At 35.5% G+C, this 22307-nt stretch overlaps 4 protein-coding genes across 6 annotated transcripts; 3 read left to right on the plus strand and 1 right to left on the minus strand.

Moving 5' to 3' along the window:
• The first annotated feature begins 698 nt into the window (after positions 1 to 698).
• LOC101216241 (receptor-like protein 44) lies at positions 699 to 2516 on the plus strand. Its single transcript, XM_004143362.3, has one exon. The coding sequence runs from the start codon at positions 1094 to 1096 to the stop codon at positions 1907 to 1909; it is 816 nt and encodes a 271-aa protein (XP_004143410.1). The 5' UTR covers positions 699 to 1093; the 3' UTR covers positions 1910 to 2516.
• A 2023-nt stretch (positions 2517 to 4539) lies between these two features.
• Positions 4540 to 10802, plus strand: LOC101216490 (DEAD-box ATP-dependent RNA helicase 16). The gene is made up of 15 exons (XM_004143363.3): positions 4540 to 4808; positions 5052 to 5210; positions 5301 to 5390; positions 5524 to 5652; positions 7074 to 7174; positions 7474 to 7588; positions 7959 to 8090; positions 8429 to 8494; positions 8629 to 8805; positions 8936 to 9031; positions 9555 to 9686; positions 9776 to 9858; positions 10089 to 10126; positions 10212 to 10426; positions 10528 to 10802. Exons 1-15 carry the CDS (start codon positions 4641 to 4643, stop codon positions 10615 to 10617), a joined length of 1791 nt encoding a protein of 596 aa, XP_004143411.1. The 5' UTR covers positions 4540 to 4640; the 3' UTR covers positions 10618 to 10802.
• On the minus strand, positions 10699 to 13743 carry LOC101216731 (DUF21 domain-containing protein At4g33700). Of its 2 annotated transcripts, none has more exons than XM_031887173.1 (11): positions 13366 to 13743; positions 13101 to 13207; positions 12929 to 13012; positions 12661 to 12774; positions 12394 to 12480; positions 12171 to 12310; positions 11985 to 12072; positions 11832 to 11905; positions 11383 to 11507; positions 11033 to 11292; positions 10699 to 10963 (listed from the first exon to the last, which is right to left on the minus strand). In XM_031887173.1, exons 1-11 carry the CDS (start codon positions 13541 to 13543, stop codon positions 10928 to 10930), a joined length of 1293 nt encoding a protein of 430 aa, XP_031743033.1. In that variant the 5' UTR covers positions 13544 to 13743; the 3' UTR covers positions 10699 to 10927. The 2 variants fall into 2 exon arrangements, with proteins under 2 accessions (XP_031743033.1, XP_004143412.1); XM_004143364.3 differs by having other exon boundaries at positions 13101 to 13177; positions 13366 to 13742.
• A 1448-nt stretch (positions 13744 to 15191) lies between these two features.
• Positions 15192 to 20576, plus strand: LOC101217204 (probable pectin methylesterase CGR3). 2 transcript variants are annotated; one of them, XM_004143366.3, is made up of 7 exons: positions 15192 to 15348; positions 15979 to 16118; positions 16307 to 16346; positions 16516 to 16554; positions 17576 to 17950; positions 18583 to 18638; positions 20138 to 20576. In XM_004143366.3, the coding sequence occupies exons 2-7, from the start codon at positions 16005 to 16007 to the stop codon at positions 20288 to 20290; spliced, it is 777 nt and encodes a 258-aa protein (XP_004143414.2). In that variant the 5' UTR covers positions 15192 to 15348; positions 15979 to 16004; the 3' UTR covers positions 20291 to 20576. The 2 variants fall into 2 exon arrangements, with proteins under 2 accessions (XP_004143414.2, XP_011657910.1); XM_011659608.2 differs by having other exon boundaries at positions 15347 to 15436.
• The last annotated feature ends 1731 nt before the right edge of the window (positions 20577 to 22307 follow it).

Consider the following 22307-nt stretch of genomic DNA (forward strand, 5'->3'; position numbering starts at 1 on the left):
TTAACTATCAGTGATACGTAATTTGTGTAACCCTCAATATTGTAAAGTGCTAGTGGTGAGTTCGATTTGTCATTTTTTATTTGGTGAAACTTTACGAATTCAGTTGGTTGACTAAAAATGCAATAGATTTGAGTCGTCTTATGAAATCCACGATCCCAAGAAAGCTATGCATTTTTTTTAGGAATAATCGACGTGGCAAAAGACTAAAAATACACCGGGAACACTATATCTCAAATATTTTAGATTAAAGACCAAGCTTATTAACATTGAATTATACTCACATTTAGTAACACAATTTACAACGGAGAATCAAAACTTTCTATATGATGAAACATAATGTCAATTATCATTGAAGCTAAGCTTTGAGTATAATGATTAAAGATTAAAAGATTCAACCTTCTAATCTCTAGGATGAGAAGTGATACCAAGGTTGAGGACAATAGAATAACTTTATTATCATATATTAAAATACTAATCAGAAAAATGGGTGGTTGTTGAATGGAGTCTAAGTTTCCAAACTTTAGAGTATGTGGTGGTGGCAGTTAATAAGTGACGAAAATACCCTTTGGAGTGGTCGCTATCCTCGGCTTCACATGCGCAGTCGCCGCCCCCACAACCATAGCCGAATCCCCCAAGGCGCAGACCCCACCCCTCTCTTTTTCTTTGTCTAAAATACTCTCCCCTATTTCATTTTCACCCCCCCACCATTCCCAATCTCCGCTTTTTCCAATTTTCTCCCCCCTCCTCCTCCTCCTATTCTTCTTCTTCTTCTTCATCTTCTTCATCTTCTTCTTCCTTCTCTCCCCCTCTGACTGCTACCACGCCCGCCCATTCTTCCCTCATCCATCAAACCCCTTTCTCACAATAAAACCATCCTTCATAATCCACCCTCCCCCCTCTGAAACCTCAATCCTCAACCTACTATTACCCTCCGTACCCCTCCCTACACTACTCATTTTTATCTGGGTTATTATCTCTTCCTCCATATCTTTTCCTCTACTGGTCTTCCTTACATAATCAAAACGAAATTAGAGTTCTCAGAACTCTAATTGATTACTAGTTTGTGGGCTCCCTCCTCCTCCTCAGCCTCAGTATGGTTGGTTGCACCCTGCTGATCTTTGGCTTGTTGGCTTCCGCCGCTTTCTTCCCTTTGTCTTCTTCAGATCCAAACGACGAGGCATGTCTCGTCAATCTCAGCCAATCTTTAGAAGACCCGACTAATTCCCTTCATAACTGGACCCAATCCAACCTTGCTAACCCTTGTAATGGCTTCAACTCTTACATTCATGGTGCCACTTGCAATAGCGGCCGTATTTACAAGCTTTCCCTCAATAATCTCTCCCTTCGTGGTACTATTTCTCCTTTTCTTGCAAACTGCACTAATTTACAAGCACTCGACCTCTCCTCCAATTTCCTCACAGGTCCAATCCCTTCCGACCTTCAATATCTCGTTAATCTCGCCGTTCTTAACCTCTCTGCTAATCGCCTCACCGACCAGATCCCTCAGGAGCTCGCATTTTGTGCTTACTTGAACGTTATCGATCTCCACGACAATTTGCTTACTGGGCAGATTCCCCAACGACTGGGTCTTCTCGTTAGACTCTCTACTTTCGATGTCTCGAATAATCGTCTCTCTGGACCAATCCCTTCCACGCTCGGTAATCGAAGTGGGAATTTGCCCAAATTTAATGCCTCCTCGTTTGAAGGCAACAAGGATCTCTACGGCTACCCTTTGGCGCCATTGAAGAACAGGGGCCTCTCTGTTATCGCCATTGTTGGAATCGGTTTAGGGAGTGGACTCGTTAGCTTGGTGCTTAGCTTCACCGCCGTTTGTATATGGCTGAAAATCACAGAACGGAAGATGGTGGTCGAAGAAGGCAAAATTAGTCAGCTCATGCCTGATTATTGATATTAATCCCCCATTTTCAAGCAGAGATTAACGAGTTGTAATTCTTGATAAAATTTTCTGTTCAGGTATATACCATTTTCCATCTTTTTCTCACCTCTTTTTCCCCCTTTTCCTAAACCAGTATGGTTTAATCCTCTTCTTTTGCCTTTTGTAATTGGAAGATGCCTTCTCGATACAACATCGGAGGATCTTTTTTCCTTTTTCTTTTTTTCTTTTTCAATATTTTTTTTGCCCCTCACCTTTTTAGGCATTTTCTTCTCAAAACAATCAACAATGTAAAAAAAAAAAAAAAAAGAACCCCATTGGTTAAGAACTTAAAATCAAGCTGGGCTCCCATTTTCTTCCATTTTATTGCATATACGTCTTATCTATGTATATAAAATTTAGTGTTAACTTCAAACAGTTGCCTCATTTTCTTTGTCTGAAGATAGAAGCACAAAAAACTTCTTTACATGGCTAGATGTGTATAGAGTGTTTGTGTGTAAGGACAAGGAGCAACTAAAGAAAAAAAAAAAGTTCGCCCAAACACACACAGATTGGCTATGTGCTTTACATGTTCAGCCCTTGTCTGTTTGCCAGTTTGTTTTGGTCAAATTTGTTCTCTTTATACCTCTGTTGGCCATTTTTTGTTCTATTGTAATTCATCAATCACACCTTCCCCCATCCATCATTTTCTTTGTTTTTCTAGAATTTATGAATGTCTGGGCTTTACTTGAATTTAAGCCATACCGTTATTAGTCTCTACTGTGCAATTGCGTCAGAGAATACCCATTTTTCTCTTTCCCTTTACAAACCAAAACACTGTTTAGCTTCTTGTGAATCACCATGATAATATCACAAACTACTTTTACTCTAAACTGTAGTTGAGGTGGCACTGTGAAAGCATTATTACTGCATTACCTATGCTGAGTTGGACAACTTTATTTGAAAAAAAAAAACAATATAAAAATAGATGAAACCTTAGCTGAAGTGTCATAAAATAACATGATGGAACAGGGATAACATTATTATAATTTAAGGAAATTTGATTTTGTGAGTTGGTTTGAAAGATTGAGTATGAAAAAATTGATATTCAGAAGTCAGTAATACTGTTGTGGATCAGTCCAAAACTCAAATTGCAATTCATTGAAGTTATCTGATACAAAACGGTCGTTGAATAGTAAGAAGCTTTGGAGTTTAGTGATGGTGGAAATGGAGAATGAGTTAAAAGAATGAGAAACTAGAAAAGATTTTAAAATGCTCATTCCTTAGGAATGGAATGAAACTGATTCCAAAATTGCAAATATTCTTCCCCAACTTCTTAATACAAACAGGAAAGGGCCAGAATTAGACAAATACGAAGAGAAGTTTGTATGAAGTTGGCAACAGCGTCTAGATTACAGAAAGGAAAAAGTGGGGGGGAAGAAGGATTTTGGAAAAAAGATCAAAAGGAGAAAGTAAAAGTAAAAAGTTCGTAATTTTCCTTTTTAAAAATAAAAATAAAAATAAAAAAGGAACCTTTTGTTTTTGGAAGAAAGGTTTTTGAGGGAGTGGGGTAGGGGTTGTGTGTGTATGTCATGATCAGGAATAGCACTCATTTGTTGAGTGTGATTGAATAAAGAGGGTTTAAATGAAAGATTTTTCGAGTACTCTCGTGGTATCTACTTATTGTATTTAGCATTATTGTCACGATTAATTAATAAGAGTAGTATCCGTGTTCCTTTTCAAAGAAAAAAGAAGTCCTATCTGTGTTTGTGAAATCCTTTTTCGAGTTTATACATCACACCGAAAGCAAAGAGGAATGAAATGAAATGTGAGTAAAGAGGAAGGAGATGGAGAGAGAAAGAGTGGTGGGTCAAAGTCAAACATGCTTTCATTCCCCGAAATTAATGGCTCTTCCGAGAATGGCATGCATTTCATCATGAGTTGGGCCCCATTTGCCACCCATTCCGTGGGATTTTTTGTCATGGGCCTGGGCCATTGTGGGGGCAATTGTCACTTTTGGGCTTTCTTCCCTTCTCTCTCTGTCTACCAAATTTGTTTACATCTTTTTTTTCTTTTTTATATTTTATTTGCGAAAACTTTGGAAATTAGTTTTAATTATTGTGCCTAATAAATGCTATGGCATTTATGCTAAAGGGTTTTGTCGTGTTGGACCAAATTTCAATGATACGACTATTAAAAAGGCAATTTCTAAGTATAGTTCAACGTTTTGCAATATATTCCTGAAAATAAGTAATCAAATAAATTAAAATTCACATTATTTTATTTTTAAGTTCAAGAGTGCCTTTGCTTGGATAATGGATATATAATTCACGAGCGATGTATTCTAGCATTCAATGGTCTAAAGTAGGTGAGGGGCCTCTATGAATATATATTAATATGAATCAATTAATTTTGACATTATGGATGAAAATTATGTGGGTGAGGATGACGTCATTCAAATATATTTAACGGTTATTTCTAATTATTGTCTGATTATTTATGAAGAAATTGAATAACCTCCTCCTCCTTCCATATTCATAGCCGCGCCAGAATCGTAAGCCGAGCCAGCTTCTCAGTGGGCCGGGGCTCAATGATTTTGGGCCGAAGGTCTTTAAATGGGCTAGGGACCCGACTCAAGCCCTAATTCGGCTTCTTTTACAATCTCCAAGTCTCGAGTCCCACTCCCACCCAAAACCCTACGAAACCCCTGCGTGTTCAAGTCTCGGATTGTATTTTCGGTTGGTTGGTACTGAGTTTACTTCATAGCATGGAGAAGGTTTCGAAAGTAGTTGAACACGAGGAGGAAAAGGAAGGCGAAGAAGAAGAACTGAGTTTCGAGGAACTTGGATTGGACCCTCGTCTAGTTCGCGCGTTAATCAAGAAGGAAATTCAAAAGCCAACTCCCATACAACACGTTGCAATTCCGTTAATCTTGGTACGCAACTAATCATCAGTGACGCCTCTGGTATTTGTTCCCTTCACCGTAAGAATTGCGGTCCCTGATTGGAGGGAGAGACTGTCCAATTCTTGATGCAACGAGCTTGATGCTGCTTTTTGTTGCATTTTATTTACTGTTTACATTTGCAAATCAACATCATTTCGAAGTTTTGAATTATGGGTTCTGTTTTACTTTGCCATCCATCTGAGGAATTATTTTGTGATGTTTTATTTGTTTCAGGAAGGTAAGGATGTGGTGGCTCGGGCAAAGACTGGTTCTGGGAAGACTTTCGCATATCTTCTTCCATTGCTCCAGAAGCTGTTTACTGGTTCTAGTACGAAGAAGAAGTCGGGTCCAAGTGCAGTTGTTCTGGTTCCGACAAGGGAGCTGAGTCAGCAGGTACGGCTGTTCTGCAAATGCTTCTAGAAAGGATACGAGTATTTTTTTAATTGATCAGCTAACGAATTCTTCTGTGCTTTGTGCATACAGGTTTATAAGGAAATTTCTTCTCTTATCGAAACTTGTCGAGTTCAAGTGAAAGTTGCCCAACTGACAAGCAGCATGTCACATTCTGATTTGGTTGGTTCAGGTTCATTTTTGTTTAAACAAGTAAATTAGAAGGGATAAATTTTGGAATAAAATGTTAGATGTTGCAAGGCGGTTCCGGCTGTCGTGCTGGTCATTGAATCTATTTGATAAATGTCTCTTGCAGCGGACAGCATTGGCAGGACCACCTGATATCATTGTTGCTACGCCTGCTTGCATCCCCAAATGCTTGTCTGCTGGTGTTCTTCAACCAACCTCCATTAACGAATCTCTCGAAATTCTCGTTCTAGATGAGGTAAGTACTTATTTGATCAGCATTTCTGCTTCTTCTCATTTTCTCAACGGGTGGTGGTACGTGTGGATGTTCATGTTTAAACTTCAAAATCTTCGTATTACTGCCAAGTATGGATGGACGAATCTCTTGGTTTATGGGGAAGGAATTGAATCAATTGGTTATATGCTGATCAAAGAGATATACAAAAGAAAGGGAATGGTATATTCCGACAAAAGCCTGGGGGTTACAAAAAGGCCTCTCAATTGGCAAAAGTATGCAATAAATCATAATGTCAAAACAAATTTGTGAGAAAACACCATGACCATTCACTAAGCGTGGAGCCAAACAAAATCCCATAAACCAGCTGAATTGGGCTCTGACCTCTATAAATTATATGTTATTTTCCAACCATATGCACCAAAACGCTGAACACATCGTTCCTGTAAGCAACTGGGTGATAGAGCACGAAGAAGATTTTTGTAAGCTTCAGCCCTAAAACAGAGAGCATTTTTTTATTCGGCAGTGAGCATGTTTCTCTGAGTCTCTCTTGCAAAGAGGGCACCAGTTAGTGGAGATTTGAAGGTTTTGCATTCCCCTTTAATGTGCATCACTGTTGTCAAGTTTGCCTTGGGCTAGAATCCTTAGGTACACTTTCGCTCTTTTGGGGATTTTGGATTTCCAAATCTCTCTATACTGACCATCGCTCAAGTCCTTGTGTTTCTTAGATCGAATAATAGAGGCTGAGCTAACTGAAAATCATATATTTTAAGTGGTAAAAAGAGTTTATCAGGGCATTTTCGTTTAGGGTTTTTCCTCTAGGATTGCTACATGTTGTTTTATATTAGTCATTCGATTTTAGAATCATTGAAGGAGAAAAAAATACGGAATGATACTCGGTGTAGTTTATTCCAAGGAGTGATATACTCTATTTCTTCTCAGAAACTTTCTTTTAGATAGGTTGATGTTCTAGGGAAGAAAGGAAAGAGAAATATAAGGAAAAATATAGGTGCAGTGTAGATGAGTGAATATGCAGTCATGGAACTATGGAAGCAGTGATACTTGCATACTTAGGTTCAACATCTGTCTGTGGTCTTTGGTGGCAAAGCTTTTTTGGTAGTTATCTGTTGGATTTCGTTTTACTTGATTGTGGGCCCCTTGTTTAGATTGTCTCCTTTTCATTATGTCCTTGTATACCTCCCTTTCTTCTCAATGATAGTTTGGTTATTCATAAAGAAGAAAAAAAGAACACGGGTTGAAGATTCTGCTTAGAGATCAATGTTGACAGGCTAACTTTATTTTCTTTCTTTTCCACTTGTTTGAAAAACTTTAATTCTAGGATTTTAAATATTGAGGAGCTTCAGTTTCTCAGTATTACACTAGTAATAAAAAGATTATTATAGGATTAAGTGTTGGTAGATAAATTGTTATATATTTGTTTTCAGGCTGATTTGCTATTGTCATATGGCTATGAAGATGATATAAAAGCCTTTGCTGCACATGTCCCACGTTCCTGTCAATGCCTTCTTATGTCTGCTACATCAAGGTTGTTATCTACACTGCCTTCACAAGCTCTATTTTATAATGTCTGCAGGTTGATATGTTCTTGGAGGCTTTCTGTTGCTAGACTATGTTTTAACTTGATGGCAGTTTGTCCATTTATTTATTTTTTCATACTTGTAATCTTTATCCATAGAGGACAAGATATACTCGTGTTTCATTTTCTTAGACTTCAGTTGTTTAAATTAGCTTAGTTGAATTTTATCTCATTGGTTTATGGAATTTTATTCATCGTTTGATCAATTAATGCGGATATTATCATTTTGGTCTTTGGATATTTGACAGTGAGGATGTTGAAAAATTAAAGAAGTTGATCTTGCACAATCCCTTCATTTTGACTTTACCCGAAGTGGGGGACGTCAAGGATGATCTGATTCCAAAAAATGTTCAACAATTTTCGGTAGGTTTTTCTACACTAGTCATGAAAATGATATTTATTCACTCTGTGCCCTTTATGTGAACATATCTACATTGGTTTCTCTCTAGATGCGAAATCATTTACATCGGTACTCTTGCAAGTTCGTAATAGTCACTTTTATTTTATTTTATGAAGGATATTCTTTTTGACACTTTTTATTTAGTGTATATGGCTTTATTTATTATTTTTTTTATGAAGTTTATTCTTTGTTCTCATTATAATAACTTCATTTTCTTGACTTTGACCAATTAGTAAAAATTCTTGTGTGTTTTTTTATTCATATATAATTTGTTCTATACTTATAAACTTGTGTTTGAAAAGTATTGATGTGTGTCTTTTATAATGTTACAAGATCTCATGTGATGCTCGAGACAAGTTACTTCATATTCTTTCACTCTTAAAGTTGGACTTGGTTCAGAAAAAAGTTCTCATATTCACGAATAGCATAGACATGGGCTTCAGGTTGAAATTGTTTCTGGAGAAGGTAAATGACTCTGGTATTCCTACCTCTGAAATATTGTTTTCAAAAAATATATTTTCATCTTAATTCTTTTTTTTTTTGCACAATTTCTTTCCTTTGCGTATGCTATGTACAAAGTTATCATCTAGCTTCAGTTTCTCAGTATATATAGCACAGATAATTTTTTAGATCATTGTTATGTGCTTTTATTGTTTCCTTTTGTGAGAAAGAGTACGTTTATTTAACTTCTCTATATTTCTATTTCATTTCCTTGTATAATCTGAGATGCTCCATTTACCACCCATCCCAGGTGACCCACCTGAAAATTTATTATTAGCTGATTTGCTTCTTACCTCATGCAGTTTGGAATCAAATCTGCCATTCTAAATGCTGAGTTGCCGCAAAATTCTCGTCTCCATATTCTTGAGGTATGCCTATTCATAAAAGCATTCATAAAAGCTTAGTGTTGGTGCAGTTTACTTGAGGTGATATATCGCTAAGCAATGTTGGTGTGTTATTTACCTAGTATAGATGTTTTGTTATTCTTTCTTTTTCTTGACAGGAATTTAACGCTGGGCTGTTTGACTATTTAATTGCAACCGATGACAGTCAAACAAAAGAAAAAGAGGCCAACGAGGAGGGTAATGTTGATAAGAGAAAGTCCAGAAAACGTGCTAAGCAAAAGATAGATTCTGAATTTGGAGTAGTACGAGGAATTGACTTCAAAAATGTTTACACAGTAGGAAAATTAATCTCTCTATTTCTCTCATCATTAATCATTAATCATGTTACATAGTTTATGTATTGTCTGATAACACTAATATGTATTGTCTGAATTTTAACAGCAACTTTAACTGCCATCTGTTCAGGTTATAAACTTTGAGTTGCCTCCAAGTGCATCAGGGTACATACACCGTATAGGACGTACTGGAAGAGCCTATAATACTGGCGCATCTATCTCATTGGTTGGTATTTTAAGATACTGTTTGTACAGTGATTATTTACTTGACATTTTCTTTGAGTTTGAGGGGTGGTGATCTTTTCTTATGTTTTTAGTTCTTTTGACATATTTAGGGCCTGTAAGGAAAAATTGATCAAAGGAAGAAGTGTGTTTCAAAAAAATCATTTTTGTTTATCTCTTTTGATAAAAACTATTCAAATTACACTTTTATGTTTCAAAAGCTATTTTGAGCAATTGTTGAACAATTCAATTTTTTCCAAAATGACTTAATTTTAAAATTAAACACTTAAAGTTAAACCAAACACATTGGCTTCTCTTAATTATAACTGCCCTCTCCGTTCATCTTCGGGGATTCTACATCCTTTTACCCAGCTAGTGAGCTTGTGTATTTGATTAGATATCATCTTATGTTAGACTCCTTCTCAAAGGAAACATGTGTGCTTGGTAAATATAACCGCAATTAAAGTTGGTGTTGATATCTCATTAATGCACTTTGTCTCTCTCTCTCTCTCTCTCTATTGTGGTAGGTTTCTCCAGATGAGATGGATAATTTTGAAGAAATACAATCTTTTCTGAGAGCTGATGGGGATACAGACATTATTGTTCCTTTTCCATTACTTACTAAAAATGCAGTGGAGTCTTTACGTTATAGAGCTGAGGTTTGTGCGATACATATAGGATGTTTCTCAAAAGATGGCCATTCAAATCTTAAACTGTCATTATTGATGTAGTCCGTGTGCAATTGCAGGATGTTTCCAAGAGTGTGACAAAACTTGCGATCAGAGAATCTCGAGCTCTGGATTTGAGGAATGAGATTCTGAACTCTGAAAAGTGAGCATTTTCTATATTTACGAATAGTACTATTCAGTTTGCTGTTCGTTCGAAAACAATTATTTTCAATTTGTGGCACCACTCTGGTTGTAATCATTTTCATTTAACCAGCATGTCCTTGTCTTCTCTTCGTGCACATTATCTAATTTAATTTGCAATATAGAAGTGTCATTATGCCCATATTTTTATCCATTACTATATAACATATTTTTGTTCTATTTCCTGTCTAGATTGAAAGCTCACTTTGAATCTAATCCGAAGGACTTAGGTAATATATTTTGCTGAATTTTTAATTGTTTGTGCCAATATCTACCCATTTACGCTGCATAAGTTGATTGGATGTTCTTGTGCAGATTTGTTGAAACATGATAAAATTCTCAGCAAGAATCCCCCTGCTCCTCACCTGCGTGATGTACCTGACTATCTTGTTGACCCAGTAACTCAAGAAGCCAGCAAGATCATCAAGCTTGCTAGAGCAGCAATGGGAAATGTGCAGTCTGGCCGTAGGCGTGGGTTCAAAAGAAAATCTAGAAATGACAAAGACCCTCTTAAAACATTTTCGGCTGAGGTACGACTTTGCTTGTTTCAATATGATGGTATTCTCATAATAGTGATTGCTAATGCACTCCACTAACCGTCCGTTGGTCATTTCAACTTGTTTAAAAATAGGGTCCAAAGAGATCTCGCCGTGGTGGAGGGAATAGAGAAGACAAAAACGATGATCAAAACAACAGACGTAAGAAGAAAAATTCAGTTTGATTTAATGTTTTTTGGGTTGTCGATCTTGATTGGTCAACAACCAGTGTAACAAACAATTTTGTATCGAAAACTAGTGATAAATTATAGTTCAGTAGTGGTGTATTAAATGTAATAGTGACAACTTTTCCTTGAGAAGTTCCATCACAATGATGATTTTGATCGAAAAGAAAAAAAATTAAAGTTTACAAGTCAGATAATTAAACGTGACTACTTAAAGCTCTGTTCCTTTTCTCGTAGAAGCATTCCCTGTATAAATTACAAATATTTTTTTCTTCGATTTCCTTTAACGTTGACCTGTAGCAAATGATCTCTAAGTACGATAATCCGTCTCATCATAGATTTCCTCCTGCAGTTAACAAAAATTAAGAGTAATCTAACTTTGTAACATTGATAGGGAAATTAAGAGTAATTTAACCTGCAAAAGCTCCTCAATGACATCTTCAAGTGTTATGATGCCAATTGCTTCCCCCTCTTCAGAGAGCTTAGGCAGCAGGTCATCAGCAATATGGAGGACCTCTGAGTTGAAGTCCTTAGACCATTTCTTACTTCCAGAGAACTTCCTATAGGAATTACTACGATCGACAAGTGTGTTTAGCCTTTTCAGTGATCTCTTGGTGTTTAAACCTTTTTCCTGTTGATGATTTTCACCATCGATTTCCACTTTCACATCTTTTGCTGCACGTGCATTTGTTTTATATACTTGTATGCATCATTGTCAAAGTGAAGAAGCCAAGTTATGTAGAAATGAAGAAGATAGATGCTTACCCTCAAGTTGATTTCCTTTAACAGACCTTTCTGGATTTTCTTTTTCTCTTACAATAACAGCCATATGACTATGACCTTTCTGGAAATCATTTAGTATGTTGTATAATGGCATTGTTTCTGAGACCCTGATGGACAAGTTTGGAATTTTATTGTTAGGTTTTGTAATCATGCACTTTTCCGATTCAACCTAAGTGAAAAGCTTCTCTGTAATCAGATAGCCTAAATGAGCAGGCAAGCCTAGTGGGAAGTAAACAAGGAGTCTAGAAAGAATTCTCATTTTTGTTTACTGTTGCATTAGTGTCTATTACTGATGATTAAAGAATAAAAAATCATAGTGATAGAGAATGATGTGGTAGTCCTTCATCAGTAAGCTTCTCTTAGATAAGATGTGTTATTTGGAAAGATTTCCTAACATGCAGTACACAGAAAAATTACTGGCATAAAAGTACCTTGGAATTTTTCGAATCGGGAAGCTCTTAATTGGTATCCCATCTGGTGAAAGCCTAGTAATTAAATTCTTCACCTAAAATTTTAATACGAAGATTTCAGGTAAAAGAATATCACTGTCATTATTGTTGCTAATTGGCATGGATGAAGGTTACCAATACGAGGCCAATGATATTTGTAGGGCGTTCATAGAACACAGGCACTCTGCTGTGCCCCTTCTCTAGAATTAATTTGACCAAGTTGCTGCATTGTTTTCATTAGTATATTTATTAGGATGCAGGAAATAAGGACAAAGCTGGTGCACTTTTTGGTGAAGGTGATGATCAGATTAGGCAGTAAACCTGTCAAGATTGGCATTGATATCGATCGCAAAAGTTTCAGAAATGGGAGTCATGACATCTCTCGCCACCTTCTCTGTGAGTTCCAGTGCTCCTGCTATTATGGTTGTTTCATCTCGTGTCAACTCTCCTCCTTTTCCAGCCTGCATTTTTAGGGACACAAACTTAGCCACACAAGAGAGAATGTGAGCGAGAAAAAGAGAGCAACTTGTGTTTGAGACAGAACCTCATTGCCGTGAAAATCTACTAGTGTTTTCAGTTCTGCTCTACGGAACAGAGCTTTATGTTCTTTACCCAATGAAATGTCCAATAGCTGGTCAAAATAAACAATCAATTTTTCAGGTTTTTGATGATGTTCTATTTCCACCCACTAGAGGACAAGAATTTGAGACACATATATATGTACTGTTTTTTTCTTGACCATCATGCTTGTTAACTTTTTCTTCAGCCCAATGAGCTTTAGCAATCGAATTGGGCTGAAGAAAGCAATTACCTTGCTTATAGGATATGCAACAGGAAAGCAAATCCAAACAAGAACCCTCACAAATGGAGCCACTGTTGCACCAACTGCTAAACCATATCTAGAACAAACAGCCTGAGGAATAATCTGCAAAAACAAAGCATAAGAACATGCTCTAGTTTCTAACTTTTTTGCTTCAGAAAAAAAAAACCTAACCTTTTACATTAACTTGGCCTAAAAGCTGCATAACTTGTTCTCACTGAAAATACTTACAAAGGTAAGGGAAAGTTTGATGGATCACCTCGCCAAATAATAAGATCAAAGTGACTGAGATCAATATAGCGCCCCAAGCCGTCACCAAACTGTCCAAAAAAATTGGTAGTGCCTGTCAAAGTAAATATAGAACTATGATTTTCTTTTTTCAGCTGATATAGTACAGTATAAAGCAAAACCTTTCAACAGTTTATAGCTACCTCCATGGCTACAGCATTGCAAATCAACAAAGTGCAAAGCAGCAAGTGTTGTTTTCTACAAACTGGGAGTATCCTTGCTGTTATGTTGAGAGACAATGTAAAACCCACTTTTATGTAATAGTATTTGGGTTAGTTCTATGAGAGGATAGTTTGAAAACTTAAAATAAAGTAATGACAAAGTGGGAGAAAGTTCTATAAGAAGCTTTTTTCCAAATTCCAAGAAAGTGAATTTAAAGGATGAGAATGAAGAAGAAGAAGAGATCACCAGCATATTTACGGTCACTTGGTTTTCCAGACTTGGCAAGAACTTCAATCTCAACAAGGCTCATAGACATGAGGCCGAGAGTGAGGCCAGACATTAACCCAGCAAACAACACTAAGAAGATGACAATTCCAATGCGACTGAAAAATCCTGTAGTGCAGCAGCTATATTCCACTTCCATTTTCAGCAATAACTGCTTCTTCTACTTGACAGCTTGTTGGTGTTAGTTCAGAAAGAAGAGTTTCAAGAACTAGCTAAAAGAAAGCATCCTATGCTGTTTCAGTTTGGATTCTGTATGGTTAATCTGTTGGTATATTTAGTTTCTTTTGCATTTACATAACATAGATTTAAGCTGAGTTTTTTTTTATGGCTTCTAAGGAAAATTTTGTCCTACCAAAACACTTATGTTCTGCCTTCCAATCAAACCAAAGGAGAATTTAGCTTTATTATAAAGTGCATTTTATTCTATTCTAATAAACCATATACACAACCTTGGTTAAGCTTCTTTTAACTTTGCTAGAGCAACGTGTTCTCTACAGTAATATGATATTATTTGGAGGATAAGCTCTTATAAATTTACTTTTGGTTTCACATGTTGAACCAGTTTTTCATAATAATATTAATAATTATCTTTCACTTCTATACATCTCTTTCTTATGTTCCTTTTCCTAGAAAGTTGCAGAAACTTCTCTTTGTATTTCTTTTATGTATATTTTTTTAAAAGTTTAATATATATATATATATAAAATGATGGTATTAAGGACTAAAATCAATTTTTTGCAACTGAAAGCTAAAATGAAATATGAAAGAAAAAGAAAAAGAATTAGTAAGATAGGATAAGACTACACTTGAAAGGAATGGACAAATTAGTGACAAATTGATAGTTTGTGAAAAGAATAGAAAACTTTGAACATATTCTATACTTATTCTTGAAGATGAGAATACGCATCCAATTCATAACCCAAGTCTAAATCTAAATCAAATTCAGTTATCAAGGCCTAAATTTACAATAAGGTTTATTTATTTATTTTTTAATAGAGACATTGGAACTAAATCTCAATAAAGCATGGAAATTTATTTAATAAAAGATATAAAATATAAATTTAGAAAAATTGAAACATTTATTTAGGATGGAGAAAAACATGAATGTGAACATTCTTTAGACACCAAGCATTAGCACCAACTTCGCACTATTTAAATTTTTTTGTTACGATTGATTTAATATTTGAAAAGGAAAGAAGAGAAAGTAAGGAAAGTGAAGGGATATTTGTGGGCCTAGGTTTAGGTTGTCGGGAAGGCCCACGGGCCGAAGAGAGGAGGTGAAGGATTGGGCCCAGTGGGTTTGGATTTGGATGGGCTGGGTACGGCCGACAGAAATGCGTGTCCATTTCAGGATTTCAATTATTGGAAAGGCGCGTGGACACTCTTATGCGCGTTGAAGTGTCCCACAAATGCTTTCTTCTCTCTTACTACTCAGTATTCAATATTCTCGATCTTATTACATTCAACCCCTAAAATTACCACATTATCCTTCCACTACCTTCTTTCTTACCACCATTTTTATTTCTAAAATCAAAATACTTCCCTATTTATTCTAAATTTCACTCATTTTAATCAACAAATCAAAGTATTTCGTTTTGCTTTTAACTCAAATTCAATTTTTTTCTAACAATATATTATTACACGTCATATTATTTTACCTTTTTATTAAAATAAAAAACTATTTTTTATTTACTTTTAAAGGGCCTTTGGTTACCTAATAGTAAGTTTAAATGTAAAGAAAATAAAGTTGTCTGAATTTTATTTTATTTTTCTAATTATTTTATATAATATAGAGTTCCCACTTGCATTTACTCATCATCTCTCCCTTTTGGTTGGATGTAACTATGCACAACAAACTAATAAAACCCAAAATTTAATTTTCAGATCCAAGATCTGGACTTTCATACACTAACTGCTGCTTTCTTTCTCCTGTGATGATCTAAGGTGATTAGATCCCATTAACTTTTTGTATTTCTTTCCTTTATCCATACTTTCAGCTCAATATCTCTCTAGTTTGTTCACATCTTGAAAGGTTTCTACTGTTTTTATTTATTTCTATTTTGTTTCTTGATTCTAGTATGAAAATTATTCTCCAACAATGCTAAATTGCATTGATCTATGCCTTTCTTCTGTTACCATTTATGACATTGCATTGTTTTGTTTTGACTGTTTGTTCTTTTGTTTCGCTTGTTTCTTTTTGTTAACATTTCTTTGTCAGATTTTTATTTTATGGGTTTAATGTCAGTCTTGTTATGGTGACTATAGATGATGATTTAATTGTGGAAGTTCACTCTTGAAATTGGTATACAATTTCTCATTTTGATTTATTTTATTTTGTTGGGTTGGGGTGTTGGAAGTGGGGAAGGCATAAAAATGAGTGGCCACGGGTTTATAGTATCTTAAAATTTCATCCATTTATGTGTCGGTGACGTTCTGTCAGAAGATGCTACACTGGCGAAGGATTTAGGATTGATGTGCACATTTTTAAATGAGTTCTAGTTCCATGGAATCATATTGCACATTCAATGGCTAAGCAATCTAACTATCAATTGTTTATGTTTTCATCAAATGCAGAATCATATTCTTTTGAACTATTAATCATGCAAAGGAGGCAACCTACTTCCACGCGTCGCAATGGAAGCTTTTCATTTGCTGGGGCACTGAATGCAAAATCAAAATCATCACCCTTGTTATCTATATGCTTGGTCCTTGTGGTAATTATCATGATTGAGAATCAATTTCCGTTCCTGATTTGTGATATATATATTTTATCGTTCGCTGTAGATTAGTTGGGTGGGTGGATGATAATCTGTGATTGAATAGTACTTTTACTACTCAATAAAATGTAGTCCATATAGTTGGTAATTTAATTTTGACTTTTTTTTCTTCTGGGTTTTCACAGGGAGCAGTTCTTCTACTTGTCTATGCTTTTAGTGGACAAGGTTTGCATTCGATTTACATTTTATATACTTCTCATTACATGATAATGTGATAGGATCCGTAGTATCCTTACTGACTTTGGTCATAGTTTGGGCTGGTATACTTTGATCACGAAGAAATGAACAATGGGGTATATTGTCTCATTCATTGAGCTAATATTTATTAATGCAGGTTTATTTGGAGGCACCAAGATAGTCAGCAAGATTGAAGGTAAAAATATTTCCTTTTGTAACCTCCTTAACGCTTAGGGTGCAGGCTTATCTCCCTCTTTATCACCTTTTTTTTTATGCAGTGCGTATGCCTTTGGAAAGTTCTTTAATTTCTTTCATATCAAAATCCTCTAACGATAACTTTGATTTCCTTGACCTATTAAAATTTTGATGTTGTTTTTAAATCTGTGCTTACGTAGTAATTGATAGATATATTCCTTTGGGTAAGATCGAAGATCATAGAACATCCAAAGAGGTGAAATATTACCCCAACATTTTGAACTATATGAACAATGAAAGAAAAGAGAGCTTCATCCTCCATTGCTTGCAAACAGAGCATGTAACAATTTGAAATTAACAGTAGCTATGTTTCTTTCTTTGTACTTGTTAGATTTCATGTTTAGACATTTCACCTTCCATACAGCCGTTCATAGGTTCCCTGTCATTAAAGAATTTTTTGACTGGGAAATGACCCAAGGAGCCTGATTTTCAAAGTCTACTATCTTCTCTCCCAACAACCCCGGGGGTTATGGATTCCATGTACTAAATTTAATTGGGTATTGTTATTATTTTCTGGTTATTATGGCACTGGTTTAATTTATTTTAGTGAAGTATGTTGGCTAAAATAGAATTAAAATTCAAACTGCAGCAAAATGATAAAAATATGGAGGAAGTTGATTAGAGTGGGAAGCTTCTTTGATAGATAGTTCTTGTATCCTTGTAGCAGTTTTATTATTGTATTGTATAGGTTGGCCTATTTTCAATATATAGAAGTTTCCTTGATAATTTTGCAATTTCGTACTGTTCGCTTTCCTAGATAATTCATTGGAGACAGATGGTATCACATTTGTATTTCTCGTATCTTGTTTGATGGGTTATTTTAATTAACTTGCAAGGTTTTAATGGTTAATCCTAGTGACGTTTCTATAAGATTTGATTGCTTCTATGAGCATTTACTTCTCTAAACTACAGTTTCATTGGCTGAAGAGGTATTTAAAGACAGATCAAAATTGAACCTGTAGGTGATTTTTCATGCACATTGGAGTTGCAAAGAGCAGTAACCATCTTAAAGACAGCATTTGGCAATAGCATGCGCAAAGTTTTGCACGTAGGTCCCGATACGTGCTCTGTGGTATCTAAGCTATTGAAAGAAGGTGAAATAGAAGCATGGGGCATAGAACCATATGACATAGAAGATGCTGATGGAAACTGCAAATCACTTGTGAACAAAGGCATTGTACGTGTTGCAGATATCAAGTTCCCTCTACCTTATAGGGCGAAGTCATTTTCCCACGTTATTGTGTCAGATGCATTGGATTATCTATCCCCCAAATACCTGAACAAAACTCTTTCAGAATTCGCAAGGGTTTCTTCTGATGGTCTTGTTATATTTACCGGTAACTTTTTGAAAACTCTATGCAACATCATAAATATCTTTTCCACTGCATCGTAGTTTTTCACTACCAAGCACTTTGTGTTTTAAACTCGTCGTTTGCAAAACTCTTTTTTGAAGTGTATCTGTTGTCACTCTGGAAACTCCACAATCATGTGGTGAATGTCCTCATTGAATTTTTTGGATGCTCTGCTCTTACTAATTGTACAAGTTGTGTACCGAGGATTTGAATCTAGGATGGAAAACTCAAGTCAACTAGAATTTTCCAGTCGACCCATCATTGATGATTGGGATTACTTTGTTTCTAGATAGAAGAAGCTACCATTGTTCAAATGTTTCACTTCTTTTCTTAGCCCACAAGGAACCATTGGAAAGTTCCTCTCAGATGATTGTAATCAAGACAATCATACACAATGATTGGGACTATAAATCTTGTCACTATGTTACGACTATAAATCTTGTCATACACAAGGAAACATCTAATAAAATTAAGAACCTTCTCTATTGCATATCTTGTTTCTCCTAGTCCTCTTGTTAACAATATTTTGATGTTGGTCTTCATTATTTCTTATTCAATGTTATTAATATTACTCCATTTAATAATGAACTCGACCTTTTACTCTCTCTTTTGTCTAGGTTCCCCTGGTCAGCAGAAAGCAAAAGTAAATGAGTTATCAAAGTTTGGACGACCGGTAAGCTACTACTTATTCAATATTATTTGAATCTTGTGTGTGCCATCTTTATTGGATATGCTCATGCACAATGTTTTTGAGTTTCTCACACAAAATTAAAACCAATATGGCACATGTAAAGAAAAATGCTTAGGCGCATCTGGGATAGCATTTATTTTTACACATCCCACCAAATTGTCCAATCCTAATTTGTCATTTGTCAAATTCTTCTTGTTTTTTTTTTATTAAATATATATATATAGTTATATATATATATATATTGCGTAGATGATGAGAGGGGAATGTATAAAGATGGCATCTTGCGATGCACCTAAGTACTACCCGTTCGTAAATTCATACATCTAATTGCTAGTGGAACTATAATGAACAAGGAAGCTCTTAATACATACTCATATGGCTTCCATATTTGGGGTTTTAAGTCATATTACAATTAAGAAGCTGGAATTAAGGTATTGATTTTTTTCTTTGCACGAATTCAGCATTAGGTCAAGTTATACATTTGACCTTCCTCAAATAATTACCTATTTAAGGTTAAATTGCGTTGTTTTTATTTTGAAAAATTGTCCCCCTGTTGCTTGTAGAAAGTAGACTTCGTATTTTCAAGTTTTTAAAAACTATATATAAATGCAATCAATTTCTCGTAATTTTACCCTACACACCTTTTTGTGTTAGTAAACCTTTTGCTTGCCCTTGACTCACTTGTGTGCCCCATTTGGGAATCCAAAGACAAGCACTTCAAATTAAGCTTGTTTAGCGTCACTGTTCGATATGGAAGAAAGATATATAGTATATAAGTGAGGAAAATAATCTTCATTGGTATGGGATTTTTTGGGTGGTTCCAAGAGTAGAGTCATGAGAGTTTATACCCAAAGTAGATAATATCATTCTATTGTGGGGATGAGTAGAGGTTCATTTCCTTTTCCATTTGTAGGTTCTCATTTATTTTGGATTTCTGGTTTGGTATATGCATGTTTTTTTTTTCTTTTCATTGTCGCCAATGAAAGTTAGGTTTCGTGAAAAGAAATAATATGCTCTATACTTATCATATTTTTGAAAGACTGCTAACTTAGCTTAATATCAGAAACCAAAGGTTGATGTGTCCAACGAAATTGTTTGTGTTAATTCTTTTATTATTTATAGTTTTGGAATAATTTAAACGTTTATAAATATATGAATTGACAAAGAGTTTTTGGAGGAGAAATATAGGTAAAAGTGTCTTGAGTTCCAGATTACTGTAGATGTTTGTATTGACTTGGACGCTCTAGGTATGTGAAGGAACAACCGAGTGTTTAGAGGGTTAGATTGGGAGCCTAGTGATGCGTGACTCTTATTAGATTTCATGTTTCTTTTTGGGCTTCAACTTCAAACATTTTTTATAATTATTCTGTTGGCACTGTTTTGCTGACCCCTCTCCTTTAGTGAGGTCCCTCTTGTTGGATTTTTTCCCTCCTATCTGCAACTGCTCTTAATGTAATGGATATATTATTTCATATTTGAAGGCCAAAATGCGAAGCTCGTCTTGGTGGATTCGATTTTTTGTCCAAACAAGCTTAGAAGAGAACGAAGCTGCTGCCAAGAAATTTAAGCAAGCAGCATCCAAGCAGTCTTACAAGCCCGGCTGCCAAGTTTTCCATCTCAGTTCATACCATTGATATCAAATCACAAGATATGAATTTATTTTCTCACACGCTTTTTGTCTCTTTTTCTTTTCATTCCAATGTTATAAACAAACATAAAAGAAGCTGGGGAGGTGGAGAATCCGCTTTGATGTACGCTTTTTCTCTTTTTCTTCTTTTGTATGGTGGGTTGGGGGAATCTTATTGGCACAAAATTGTCAACCACAGGAGATTTTAGTGTTGTCAAGTTCTTAGGTTACAATATATTATTTATTTTTATTTAATGAGATAAATACAACTGATATTCATATCGTTTTGGTTCTTTGCTTTGTTGTTTTCTACCTATTACTCATCCTGCTTCACTTAATCGATCGAACACTGAACTTCAGCAAGCATATATATGCTGATGACATCTTGATATTTGTATAACTTTTTTTCTTCTTAAACAACTGTCCACGTTCTTTCCATAAATACAATTGCAAGTAACTTTAACGCAATGACCTTCCGACTTTTTCTTAGTACAAAGAATGTGTTGGTATGTATTCAATGGTAATGCATATTATAGCAAAATCTAGTTTCCTCGCAAATGATTTTCAATTGTGCATCCGGACAGTTGGGTAATGCTATCAAATGATCAAGATTCCATCCTTTTATTTAACCTTGTAGTTTGTAGAAATGACTTGAGCTTGAAGTGGAGTGTATTTGCTTCCATGCCCTAAAGTCTACAACAATTATTGTTTTTGATTTAACGAATTTGATTTCAATTTAAAATCATGTTTATGCTTAATAGATTTGAATATCGTGCAAGATATAGCCAGCAACCTAAACAGGTTTGTGAGAAGAAAATCAGAGGGCAATCTCAAAATTGAAAAACAGAGGTCCAGGAGGCTCGTTTATATCGGTGCCATACTTGAGCCTATGGGGGGCTATCATAATTTAAACAATCTCAAAATTGTTTAAATTGGTTAATTATGATTAGCTTTCTATTTCTTTCTCAGTGGGGTGCTATCATTCGACGCTGGGTTTCGGAAGAAAAAAAATCACTTGAGCCTTATACTTCATCAATTCTCTTAGAATCACCCAATTCCAAATCACTTCAAATTCAGACATCATTTTCTTGTTTTTAATGTTTAACGCTTCGAAGTCCCAACCTAACATTATATAATTATAATTGCAAGGCAAGGTCTGTCCCTTGAATGGTCCTGTTCAGGTTGTTGTAAATAGATATAATTGTTAGACGCAGTCGGGTTCTTTGCAACCAATTTCTGCCGACTTTGAATTTTGATAGAGCACTGTTATAAAAACATGAAAATTGTTATTTATTTTTCTTTTACCAGAATGATGGGTCCTGTTCAAACTGGGTCAGGGTCCTTGAATGTTTTGTGAAATGCTGGTTCCTATGTCTATCTGGCCCATCTCAGCTCTTGCTGTTTCCCATTTGGGAACCCATCATCCAATCATTATTAATTTTCCAGATTACAAACTATTTGGTTATTCATCTCAGTAAACCCAGCTGGCTGTGGGTCAACCCAACTTCCTTCATGGGCCTTTCCCAAGTACACACCCACTTAAAACACACACAGCCAAACCAAAAATGGGCTAGCTTCATTTTGAATCATACCATGTTCTTCAAATCATTATTTCTTAAGAGCTTTTGGGTTTTCATCTCTGGTTTTTTTCCATCTCTATATCCACATGCATAGTACACTTGCAACATCCCTTATTACTTTGCTGGCTAATTTGAGCAATTCCAATGCATACATACTCAAAATCCATTCATTTGTAAGCTTTGAAATCATAATTTGTGTAGAGAGAATGGTTTGTATGTGTAATGTATTAGTCGTTTTCATGTGTTTTGAAACATGACAGCTTAGTCTCTAATTATATGGTGGACCTTGCCTATCTAGCTAGGTAGCTGAGCAAATAGCTATAACAACATGTCTTTGAAAATGGCCATAGCCAACTCCAACTTGCAGTCTTGTTACTAGTCACACACTGTTGAGGCCCCAAAGCCACCCCAAACTCCAACTCACACCACCTCCCACTGTTTGAA

This window comes from Cucumis sativus, chromosome 6 (genome assembly GCF_000004075.3).
Source record: "Cucumis sativus cultivar 9930 chromosome 6, Cucumber_9930_V3, whole genome shotgun sequence".
Lineage (NCBI taxonomy): Eukaryota > Viridiplantae > Streptophyta > Magnoliopsida > Cucurbitales > Cucurbitaceae > Cucumis > Cucumis sativus.